At 41.2% G+C, this 12,389-nt stretch overlaps 2 protein-coding genes across 3 annotated transcripts in view; one reads left to right on the top strand and one right to left on the bottom strand.

Annotated features, from left to right (window-relative positions):
- Window positions 1–2,470: 2,470 nt before the first annotated feature.
- rcvrna (recoverin a) lies at window positions 2,471–4,419 on the top strand. Its single transcript, XM_063472435.1, has 3 exons — window positions 2,471–2,976; window positions 3,248–3,359; window positions 3,455–4,419. The coding sequence occupies exons 1-3, from the start codon at window positions 2,596–2,598 to the stop codon at window positions 3,571–3,573; spliced, it is 612 nt and encodes a 203-aa protein (XP_063328505.1). The 5' UTR covers window positions 2,471–2,595; the 3' UTR covers window positions 3,574–4,419.
- Window positions 4,420–10,518: 6,099 nt separating this feature from the next.
- The window catches only part of gas7a (growth arrest-specific 7a), a 39,584-nt gene continuing 37,713 nt past the window's right edge, over window positions 10,519–12,389 (bottom strand). Inside the window, exon 12 of one of the 2 annotated variants that reach the window (XM_063472436.1) lies at window positions 10,519–12,261. In XM_063472436.1, the coding sequence (XP_063328506.1) occupies window positions 12,148–12,261 (114 nt within the window). In that variant the 3' untranslated portion in view covers window positions 10,519–12,147. The remainder of the gene's footprint in view (window positions 12,262–12,389) is intronic. The other variant, XM_063472437.1, reaches the window with a different exon arrangement.

Here is a 12,389-nt window from a genome sequence, read left to right on the forward strand (position 1 = left end):
GCTCTCAATCATGCAGGTAAGGAAATCCCCCAAAATTGATTCTGTTCATCTGGACGTAGCGTTTTCAGTGGGCGAAACGTTTCGTCACTCATCCAAGTGACTTCTTCAGTCTCAGCTGACTGCAGGTTTCCCCAAACTTATAAACAGTACATTTTCACAGTGACTGAACTTAGCCCACTGAATAACCAATGGACTGTGAGGTCAGTTCCTTGATCATAAATATGGAAAATATCATGACCATTGATCAAAGACCATGAGTACCATTCACAGAGAGTTGGGGAATGGCTGCAATCACAGCATTGTAAGCTGGTGAAAGATATACCCTTAGGCCCCCTCCTCGATTCAGAGATGGTCTTTTTCTTCTCAGGTAAATGGTCATCCTCATCATTGAAAGAGTGTCCACTGGCTTGTAGGTGTAAATAGACTGCGGAGTCCTGGCCTCCGCTTAGCCAGAGGTTTTTGGTTTCCCCGATGTCTGCCACTTTTCATATCCTCCCTGTTGAATTAGATGTTTTGGTCCACCGAGTTAATGTGATCCATGAATTGTGGTCCTGAGATGTATCATCAATGAACTGACCTCACAGCCCGTTGTTCGCTCACTGGGTTAATTTCAGTCATTGTGCAAAGGTACTGTTTATAAGGTTGGAAGTCAGCTGAGACTGAACAAATCACTTGGATGAATAACTAAACATTTCTCCTACTGAAAAAGTTCCAGATGAACAGAATCAACTTTTTGGGCTAACAGACAAATGTTTTCTTGTTTTTTTTTTTCCAGAAACAGTGATTAGCACAGTTACCAGCAAGAATATCCTTTAGTCCAGGGTTTTCTGTGTGGGAACACCCAGGCCCTCCAAAGTGTGGAGGCCTATCTCCCCTCACCACACTCCCTGCCGGTAACTGATGCACTCAGGGGTCGGTGCATTGGTGGTTCTTGGTGTCCGGGGCTGGGCGCTCAGGTATACACCAGCTCACTCCCGGTGGCTACTTGGCGGGGCCTGGTGCCTGTCGCTCGGTCAGGCCTCTTCCGGGGCAAAGGGGGCCCTCGAACCTCCGGCCTCGGGGCCTGCAGCTCGGTTCACTCTGGCACAGCTGGCTGCCGGCAGAGCCGGCGGGCGCGCCAGTGCAGCCCCCTCTGGCTTCTGCTCCGTGGCTACTGGGTGACCCCTCGTCTGGGGATCTCCTCAGCCCTTCCCAGGAGGGTGGCACGGATGCCCCTCCGGTGGTACTCCTTGGGCTCTCGCACTCTGGGGTCCCTGGATGTCTGGAGCCTGGATCTCCTCCATGCCTGCTTCATGCCCTGGGGGACGGGGCTATGGCCCTCCACACCCTCTAGCAGACCGTTACATGGGGAAACCTTCTGTATACAAGCGCGCTGATCCACACGGGTGTGCACACGGGTGTTCACTGTTCGTAGACATAAACTACACCTTTCTTAGCTGCTACTTCAAAGCACATTGTGCGCTGTCTGTGCTGCACAACAACATTCAATATTTAGTATTTATTGCTGTTTACACTTAGCTAGATTAACATGATGGTGTTGTGTTTAGTATGTTGCTTTGTTTTTTTTTTGCTTGTTTTCTATTCTTTTTCTCTCAACAGGTGATCCAGGAGATTTTTTTTTTCTCTTTGTCTTTGTCAGTGCCCTTTCTCACTGTCCCTCTTCCCTTCTGTTTTTCTTTTCCTTCCTCTCTTTCTTTCTCCCTTTCCTATCCCCCAATCATGTCTGTCTCATCTGTAACTACTGAAAATAAAATAAATAATAACAACAAAAGTTGATCAAATGGACCAATACGGCAATGCCATGATGATCCATTTGGCAAAATAAATCCATTTGGTATCCTTGTTGGTCTTCAGACAACAATTCTGACGGCTAAAGAACCAAATGGGACAGACAAAAAAAAAAGAAAAAAAAAAAAAGTGTGAATGGTTGTCCGTCTCTTTGTTAGCCCTGCAACAGACTGGCAACCTGTCCAGGGTGCACTCTGCCTCTCGCCCTAAGACAGCTGGGATAGGCTCCAGCCTCCCCATGACCCTCAATTGGATAAGCAGAAGAGAATGGATTGATGTATTAATATAAAGATGATTTTGGAAATTACCAAAAATAAACCTTACATTGGGTGGTGGTCTAATACATTTGTTTAACACTGTCTGGTTTAGTGTAAGCAAATTCCTCCCTAGTGGCAATAATAAAAGATGGCACCAATCTAAGCTCGTCTTTCTTTGGCCCCAAAGTCAGTATTATTATACTTCAACCCTGTAACTAAATATTAGAGTGTATTTACACAATTCTGCTTAAAAAGGCAAATATTCTCCCAGATGTTGAGCTTCTAAGTAACGGCCACCTGCTGCCTTTAATCCGCTGCGCTTGCCTCCTGTATTTAACTCTGTCTTCAATAAAAAGGTGTCATAGCAGTGTGACGCAGTTATCCCCCTTAATCTTCAAGACAGCTGTCTGGATTTAGGCAGTGATGATCATAATCCCATTTGGCACCTTGAGGGGCTCGACAGAGCGAACACAAGACAGAGCGCACAAACTCCACAGAAGTTTAACGGCCAATCGCAGGAAATACAAGAATTTAACCTTTCTTGATCAGGATGGGGAATACTAAGAGCAGCGCTTTGTCAAAGGAGCTCCTGGAAGAGCTGAAGTCCAACACCAAATACACAGAGGCCGAACTGTGCACCTGGTATCAGTCCTTCCTCAAGGAGTGTCCCAGCGGGAGGATCAGCAAGCAGCAGTTCGAGGGCATCTATGCCAGCTTCTTCCCAGACGCGGACCCCACGGCGTATGCGCGGCACGTTTTCAGGAGTTTCGACACTAATGCAGACGGAACTTTGGACTTTAAGGAGTACATCGTCGCTCTGCACCTCACCTCCGGGGGAAAGACTCTGCAGAAGCTGGAGTGGGCCTTTGGCCTCTATGATGTGGATGGAAATGGAACCATCAGCAAAAATGAAATCCAAGAGATTGTTAGGGTACCTATACTTCATACTAATTTTATCTGTTCTGAATACACTAAAATTGCATGACTAAACTGAATTCGCGTTGCATTCATCTATTGAATAATCACGATCACTTCTGTGAATGTGTAAATGGACCTTTGATGATTTCAATTTTAAGCCACAGCCTCCTCCAAATTATTCCACTTAGAGTTACTCAAAGAAAATGTAATATTCTGAAGAATATTTGGTTAAATTCATCATGAATCATTGGTTACACCTATAAAATGTGCTTACTCTCCTGCAGTCAATATTCAACATGATTCCTGCTGACGCACAGACAAAGCTCCCTGAGGATGAAAACACGCCGGAGAAAAGGGCTGAAAAAATCTGGACATTTTTCGGAAAGAAGGAGAACGGTAAACCACACTTTATTAACTCTCATCTCGTTATCTACTACACCTTCACAAGGCACAAGCATTTTGTTGACACTTCTTTTTTTGGTTCTTTGCAGATAAAATCTCAGAGGGAGAGTTCATTCAGGGCGTGATGGACAACAAGGATATCCTACGCTTGATACAATATGATGAACCTCAGAAAATCAAAGACAAGCTGAAAGAGAAGAAGCAGTAGAGTACAGGCTAAAAACAGAGCAGAAAAAAACCTCACGTGGTTTTAAGACTGATTTTTGTGGCTATATTTTAACCGCTTTAACCACATTTCTCGTTTTTTATTGTAATTAATCATGTTCATGTTCTTTCTGGTAAACTAGTTAAACAGTGTTTCATTTTTTGTCATTGCAAGTAATAAGTAAATAAGGAAATTAGGCACATTTGATAAAATAAAATGAAATAGAAGCTGAACAACTGTGCAATGGATCAATTTTAAACAGTGTAACCGCTCAGGCTAGAACAGGGATGGCAACGTGAATGTTGGGAGTCAAAACAGTGTTCACGTTTAATTAACCAGAATCAATTTCTTCACATTTTTACTTGTGTTGCAATAAATTTTATTAATAACTCCTTTGTGGATCCATATTCACACTTTACAAAGTCATCCATAGGCTGGATTGGACGTTTTTGGCGTGTCCATTTTGGCATGTTTAGCCTCCTTGGTTTAGATGTTGTACTTTGTGTAAACGAGCTGATTTCATGCAGTTAAATCTTTAAATCACACAATTTACAATGGACAGCGCACAAGTTTGTTTGTTATTTTAGTTTGTTCAATTTTGTTCAAATATGTTTTGTACATTTTTTGTGTAGTTGTGGCAGTGAACATGTTAACTCATTATTTGTTTAAATGTTCTTTTTTGTGTACGTGAACATGAAAACCTGTCTGTAAAGGTGTATGTGTGTTATGTGTTGTGCTTTTAAGTGTCGTTGTATAACACGGTAATATCCACCAAGGAGACTTCGGCCATGTCCTCGACTCTAACCTTTTAAAAAGCAGTGTGTCTGAAACATGCATTTTAAAAACACACTTCCTTTGCATTTGGAATTTGTTTTAACTGATATATTTGTAGTGTTTGCACTGTTTCAAAGAGTGACTAATCCTAACTAACTGTAGTTTGTATACAACTTTATTTTGGATTATCTTTACACATATATTTGCTCTGGTTTGGTTTCCAATGAAACTTAGTTTGGTTTCTGTATTTTAATCCTTAAACGTTTATATTTTAATTACATTTATATTTTCTGGATTGTTTATAGGACTATTTATTAAACAGGAGACCACGAGGACAATAAGAAAGTCGACTATTTGATCAGAAATAAATCCAGATTATAACACTGGCATAAAATAGAATCATATTTTAATAGGGGTCTCTTCCACCCCTTGCCCCCAGCCACTAGACACACCACTGATTTTTATATTAAACAGGTGGAAAATACAAATGAGGACAGAATTATTAGCCCCCTTATGAAAATTCCTATTTTTAAAGGTAATTTGGAGAGGCAAGGAATTTGCAAAAGCTTTCCCAAACATCCTACTGTTATTTTGGATGCTTACATTTCTTTACTTTGTATACAGAAACAATATTATTTCACATTAACTACCCCCCGATGATAACAGTCACTGTGTATCATTTTTCCTTTTCTGCAGTCTGTTGTTTTAGTCGGTTGATCTGATGGTCTTCTGCCACGAACTTTGGACTTCAGTTCACCCCACAGATTTTCAGTGGGATTCAAGTCAGGGCTTTGTGACATAATCAGCGTCACTCTGAGAACGGGGTATAGTTTCATTCAGTCTTTCCTCAGGTTGTCCTCAGCATGCCTCAGTCTGGCTTGAATGTGCCTCTTCTGCAGAGTTTTTCTTGGTCCACAGCCTCAGAGTGCATTTCTGTGCAGGCTTCTAGCGATTGTCTTTTCTGTGAATACACGTCCCTACTTGGCTAACTCCCTCACTATCGTCTTGGCAGTTGTCCTGGGGTCAGTAGACACATCTCTCACTAGTTTTGTTCACTTCCTACCTCCGCCAGGCTTGTTCTGTACTGTATGGCTTTCTTTGAATATCTTAATACTTCTCACTCCAGTTCTTGAAATGCTGTGATAACTTTAGATCTCCATCTCCTGCTTCGTCTAAACTGATTTCTTTTGTTTTTAGAATGATAGTTTCTCAAGTGACAGCTCAAACCCTTGCTGAAGTTTTTATATTGTGTAAATTGGAAGGTAACACCTAGTTTTAGTTTGTTTTACAAGCACAGCAATAAAAAGGTCAGTTTTTCAGGGCGCTAATATTATTGACCTTTAAGGTTTTTTATTTTTTCTGGAATAATTCGATTGTTGTTTCCAAATAGAAATCATTTATTCGTTCTAAGGAAAACTAGTATGATTAAAAATGGAGAAATCCCTTGCTCTGTTAACAAGCACTTGGGGAAAAGAGATCACTTTTGATGACAGGAATATCCAGCCTGGTGATAGTCACCTCCTCTAACATGTATATCTAAAGACTCAGTTTCCTGACTCTGCAGTGTTATGAGCCGTCCTGACCCTCAGTGGTTGCATGCCAGCCTTTTATTGACAGCCAATTTACTCTCTAATACATCTGGCAGCTCTCCAGCGTGTTTTTTTCACACTTGGATTCATTCATTAGATTGAAAGCAAGAAAATCGGGATGAGAGCTCCTTATGAAGGGAATTAGGCTCAGGTTAACAATCCTTCTGTATCAGCCAATCCTATTAGGAGCTGAAGGTCAGTTGAGACACACAGCCTCCTCACAGTTAGGATAATGTGGGCTTGGCACAGAGAACGATACACTGCTCCAACATGCGCCTCCGCATAGATCATTTGCTTCCCGCGATCCAATTTGAATCCATTAGTATATTTTACTTTTAGTTTAACTTTTCTTTGTTAAGCTTAGGCTACGTCCACACTAGCCCGGATAGATTTGAAAACAGCGTTTTCGTCTGAAAACGCTCCGCGTCCACACTAGCGTTTTCAGTCGTTTTCAAAGAGTCCACACTAAAACGACCGAAAACGCTGACGTTGCAGTTCCGCGCATGTGTGAAACGCAAGACGACTCAACCTGCGTCATTTCCCTCTGCCGTTTATTTACATTCCGGCTCTTTGAATCGTGGCAGCGAAATGGCAAGACAAAGCAACAACTTTTTCAAGTGGACTGATAATGAGGTGGAGTTGTTGCTCCGAGTCACCAACGAGTACAAGGTTTTCAAAGCAAACGAGAACATCGACTGGGAGACGGTCCAGAACAAATACGCAAAATATTGGACCGCCTCAAAGAACAGTATCACATGACTAAGTGGTCACATATGACCAACACGCGTCATCGTTTTAGAAAGTCTGCATTTTCGAGTGTCCACACTGCGACGGGACAGCTCCGTTTTGAAACTATGCGTTTTCGAGAGCAGGGAAAACGCCGTCTCAGTGTGGACGGGAGGCCAAAACGGAGAGAAAATGATGATTTTCAAACGAAAACGCATTAGTGTGGACGTAGCCTTAGTGAAAGTATCAGTGATAAACAAGAACACAGTTTGTGTTTAAAGTGACACACAATCCCTTTTTTATGCTAATTAAGAAAGCTTCAGGTACCTTTTAGGCATATATTTCAATTTGTGATTAATGCTTAAACCTCCATGGTTGCTGACTGCCATCTATCTTTTATGGTACTCTGTCACAAAGGCACCCAGTGATCTCTAAACACAACACACAGAGCTCTGAAACTCCCAAACTAAATTTAAAGGAAAGTATAGTTAGTACCTATAGTACATTGAAGAAAATTATAGTCATCTGTTATTCCTCTGGTTTGGACCCAGGAACTGCTAAACCAGTCCAGACCCTTTTCACTCCTTTGTTGGTCGACTTCCTGAGGGAAATGTGCCAAACGTGGTATAAAAGAGAGGAGGGGGTATTTGGGAGGTGTATCAGATACTGTGATACTGGGTGTATCAAGGTATCAAGGTTAACCACATTGATTTATTTACGTCTGTTGCCTGCAATTTAAAACTAGTTTATTGACAATAAGCAATAATATGCCATGCTAGATCAGGGCACCTTGTATCAAATTTGCACCCAGCAGATGGTCGCCCCTCCCTGAACCTGCTTCTGCCGGAGGTTTCTTCCTGTTGAAAGGGAGTTTTCCTTCCCACTGTTGCCAAAGTGCTTATTTTAGGGGGTTACCTGGTTGTTGGGGTTCTCCCTGTTTTCTCTGTATTATTGTAGGGTCTCTACGTTACCTTACAATATAAAGAAATATCAGGGAACTGTTGTTGTGTTGCTATATAAATAAAATTGAATAGACGTATTTCATTTGTAGTTTAACACAATAGATAAAGGACTGCTGTACAGTCAGTTAATATAGAATCTAGCTGTTATTTCCTAAAGTGGGATGAGCTATGACTATGTAGACAGTGTTTACCTTTCAGTCTGCCTTTGGTAGCTTTTGGGCCAGGATCTAAGGTTGGGACAGCGGGCACAGGAATGTGATCAGCTCTCCTGCTCTGAGGAACACTGGCTGGTCTTGTCCATGCCACAAAGCTGACACACCAAGTCTTTGTGTGTCATGGGGTGCACCTGCTTGGCACTGCTCATCTCACGGTGCAAAATGAAGGCATTTGTTGTTGCAGTGTCCAGGAAGTGCAGCAAGATGATCCTCTACCAGGGAACAGTGTTTCTGTGGGTGGAGTAGTGCAGAATGAGCTGATCTGACAGGTCAGCTCCACCCATATCTTTGTTGTAGGCCATGATTGGTGTGCGAGATGCAATGCCTCTCACAGCTCAGGATCCATCTTCATCCTTCACTCGTCTCTGCACAGTCTCACCTAAAATTGTGGGATTGATGGTGGAGCACGCAGGCACCTCCCATGTGTCCATCTGAGCATTTGCCCTTCCTCTGGGACATCCTTTTCTGTGCTCCCTGCAGGTGCCACATGCTCCAAACTTCAGGCCGGCCTGGTCCATGAACAGTTTGGGACTGATGTAAAATATGGCACCCAGTGGCAAGACAGGATGGGTACATAAGGTTCATGACCACATCATAAGACACCTCAATCTCACTTGCAGTTTTAATCTTGCTAGTGTTTATCTTGAAGCTAATAGTGTAGCCACTGCTTGATTCAGCCAATAAAAAATGTCATCCCTGATTTAGTTGGCTTGGCCTTCATATATTGTGTCAAACCAGTTTTTGCCTCTTTCTTTCTTTTTTTTACCCCCATCCTTTTATCCGTCCTCAGGTCTTTGTAACGGTTCTGGGTCAGTTTCGACCCAGCATTTTGAGTTCCTTATGTTTTGGTTTATTTTTGCATTTTGGAGTGTTTTGGGGTTTCTCTGATGTTTTGATTATTTATGATAAATTATATTACTATGGTTCTGGTTTAGGGTTTTGTTCGCAGGTTTTGTGTTCTCATGTTTTGTGTGGGTTTAGTTCTGTGTTTAGTCTGCGTCCTTGTGTAGTCATCTCTTGTTTCCTGTTTTATTGTGAAGGTCTGCGTCTCATGTGAGTGTATTCAGCTTTACCTCCCTTGTCTCGTCTCGTTAATTACTTCCAGCTGTGTCCCCCACCTGTGTGTAATCTCCCTGTGTTTCTCTGAGTGTATTTAAGTCGTGTCTTCTGTCATTGTAGTTGCTGGTCCATCTGTGTATCTACCATGTTCCATTCGTGTGTTCTCCCTGCTGTCCATCGTCCTTCATGTTCGTGTTCAGTAGTTTAGTTGTTCTCAGTTTAGGTAGTCTGCCGTCCCGTTTGCCGTTTTTCTATTTGTGTTTTGTGTTCAATAAACCACCTTCACACCTTTACAAGTGCCTGCGATTGGATCCTCCTTTATCATCTCTACATGGCTCACTCCACTCGCCGTGACGGTCTTCTACCTTGCCTTTTATACAAATTTCACTGTGTCAGTGGAATAGCTGAGTACTCACCTGTAAGCTTGTTTAACTTAACTAATGTTTAAATCCAATCTGTATGTTGTACCAGTCTGAACAGGTCTCATATTTGCCATCAAATGGCAATTATTGGCATTATTTGAGGTTTAAAGCTGTTTTTGAAACTTGCAAAATGCGAGTATCTGGGGGCTTGTTAATTTAGCCTAAGTGGAATAAAATCACTGGTTCGTGTTTCTATGGGTTCTAAACTTTGGTACTTCAGCCTAACAGCGGCCTCCTTCACTTGTGTGACCATCTGGGCCTTATATTCATTCTTCCAGTGAACAAGTACTGAATGCAAGTTCAACACCTGGAATCAACTCCAGATCTCGTATCAGTTTAATTCAGAATAATGAGGGAACAGATCTCATATGCTCGTCAAACTTGTCAGCTGTTCAGTTTAGTTAGAGCAGAGGTGTGAAACATAAGGTCGGAGGGCCTCCAGTTTGGAAACTTTTGGGGCTTATAAAGTATTTTTTAATAAGTATTCCAGCGTTTTCTTAATGATAAAGACATTCATTTTCATTTTTCATAGTCATTCATGTTACAAAACACAGATAAGCAATTAAATGACAGAAAATTTCCTGTTTTGTCACTACTATAATTTTTTTTCTTTTCTTTTCTTTTTTACAATGGGTCCACAGTACTTAAAAAAAGGACAATTTCTGTAAATTAAGAAACAAAAATCATTTTTTGTTTGTTAATTTACAGCCTGGGCAATGAGCTACCAGAACATTCTCTGTAATTTTACACATTTAATTCTTGTAATTTATGACCAAAGACTTGTGGCAGGATTTCTCTGTTATGCAGAAAAACGAGATGTACTGCTGAAAATACACTTTCTAAGATACGTCAGGGTTAAGAGTGTAGTTTACATATTTACACTGATATAAAGGGGAGTATCCCTCATCCGGTCCACAGACAGCTATATAACTTTCACGTTGCTGCTTTTTATAAAAAACATCTGTAATTCCCAAACAGTTCATGCTAGATGTCTGGAAAACCTTGTGAATTAAAACTGATATTTATTGTGCCATTGTTCAAAAATGTAATTCAGGTGTAAAATGTAAAAAAAAAAAACCCATAATAATCATATTTGGATTCATTACATGAAAATCTGTAAGAAACACTTGAGCAGTGTTATGAGCTGCAGGTTTAACATAAAACATGTTCACCAGGTTTATGAGTTTTTTTTATTTTTTTATTTACATCAATCAGATCTTAAATGAAACATCTTGCAGATGTAACTGCCCATTTCTAAACCCCCAGCCCCCCCTGGCAGAGTTACATAACGACACGCTGTGGCATTTAATTTTCAAAGAGGAGATTTATTTTGGACACTGCATTCCTCACTACACCGTCGGGACAGAGGTCACCTGTGATCCAACATTCTTAAAAACATTGGGAAAATCGGATTAAACTCACGTTAATGAAAACAGTCACCACAGAAGGGCAGTTAACTCAACCGTTATGTCATTGTGGATTCTGGTCAAGAACATTTAGTTGGAACATAATAACTCGTCACACTTAGTGCACAACATTGAGACACACTGATAAAAACCTCTACAACAAATACACTATTTCAAACCTACACATGAAGCCGTTTGAGGGGCGGGGGTCAAAGCAAAGTCTGAATGTGCTGCAGGGGACGAATGGTCAGTGTTTTTCATAAGGCAGCTAAGCATTTCTTTACTTTTTCACAACTTTTTTTGAGTGCCTGGCAGCTCTAAAATCTTTATTATTTAACTTTGTCCTTCTGGGAACATAGAAAAGAAAAATTATTCCAAAACAAACAACAAAATGTAAAGACAGCGACAGACAAACACCTATATGTAAACACGGACACGTAGTCTACATGCAGTCTCTGATATCTCTATCACCTTGCACTTCCTGCTGCATGTTGACCCTTAAAGATCTTCTCTGTGCATTTACCAAAAAACGTTAAACAGACGACGTTGAAAAGTGCAAACATCGAACCAGTATGTACAAATGTACACCGATGCAGAGAAGAATAAATCAAGGACATTCCAGGTATATAACCGTTAGGCACTAAAAGGTGTTTCAGTGTAATTTGGACCACCTTTTCCTCCTTCGCGCTGATTCAAAATAGACCCTGGCCTAAATCTTGGGACTTGTGCTGAGTGTAATCAAATCCCGACTGCAAAAATGCTTGGAAAAGTTGAGGTTTCTGGATATTTATACTGTACACTTTCCTTTTTTTAAGTGGGAGAAAGCTCCAAAATTATGGACAAGATAGAGAATACCTTGTTTAACTTCAATAAACTACACCGAAACAACCATCATGGTTCCACAGAGTGTGCAGCTCTCCAAGTACAGTGAAAGTAATATATTCAAAACATGCATTTCCACCAAAATGGACCAGCAAATTATGAAAATATATCATTCCAAGATCTCAGTATGCTTCAGTATCCAAAATAATATCAATAATCAGACCTTTTTTTTTTTTTGTTTGGTTTACTCAGACTGGAAAAGTGTTGGCTGACGCTAAACTGAACAATTCAAAATACGTACATTTTTTTAATAATCTCAACTTTACAACAGGTAAACAGCAGAATATGTTAAATGGCATTCAGTAAGCTAATGTGGATTATGATGGGGTTTAAATTTAGAAGGAACATGCTGGTACTTGGGTCCGTTACTGTTAGCTGGACTGGTTTCCTCCTCACTGTTCCACTCAGAGAGAGGATGAGCAGACCTCAGGGGTCTGAACATGCACCGTCCCCGAATCAGTGTCATCAAGTGTTCCTGGATTCTGTGGATGTGTTTTAATACTGAAGACAGGACAGCTGATCCCAGGTCAGGCCAGGATGAGCTATATGTCCATATCCACAGGCCGAACATCGCCGGTTTTGTTCTCCTTCACCCACAGCTCTCTGTCTTTGGCGGGTTCCACATTCTGCAGCAGCTGGTCGACGGGCTCAACCATCTGAAAAGATATTAACAATAATGTGACCCCATAAAACTTCAGTCTTCATTCAAAGTTAAACACCTAAAGGTCAGGTGCACAGGAGGTGCTGAGCGGTCAGTTGATTGGGTAATCTGCCCAAAAAAGTT

Source organism: Pelmatolapia mariae, linkage group LG4 (genome assembly GCF_036321145.2).
Source record: "Pelmatolapia mariae isolate MD_Pm_ZW linkage group LG4, Pm_UMD_F_2, whole genome shotgun sequence".
NCBI lineage: Eukaryota > Metazoa > Chordata > Actinopteri > Cichliformes > Cichlidae > Pelmatolapia > Pelmatolapia mariae.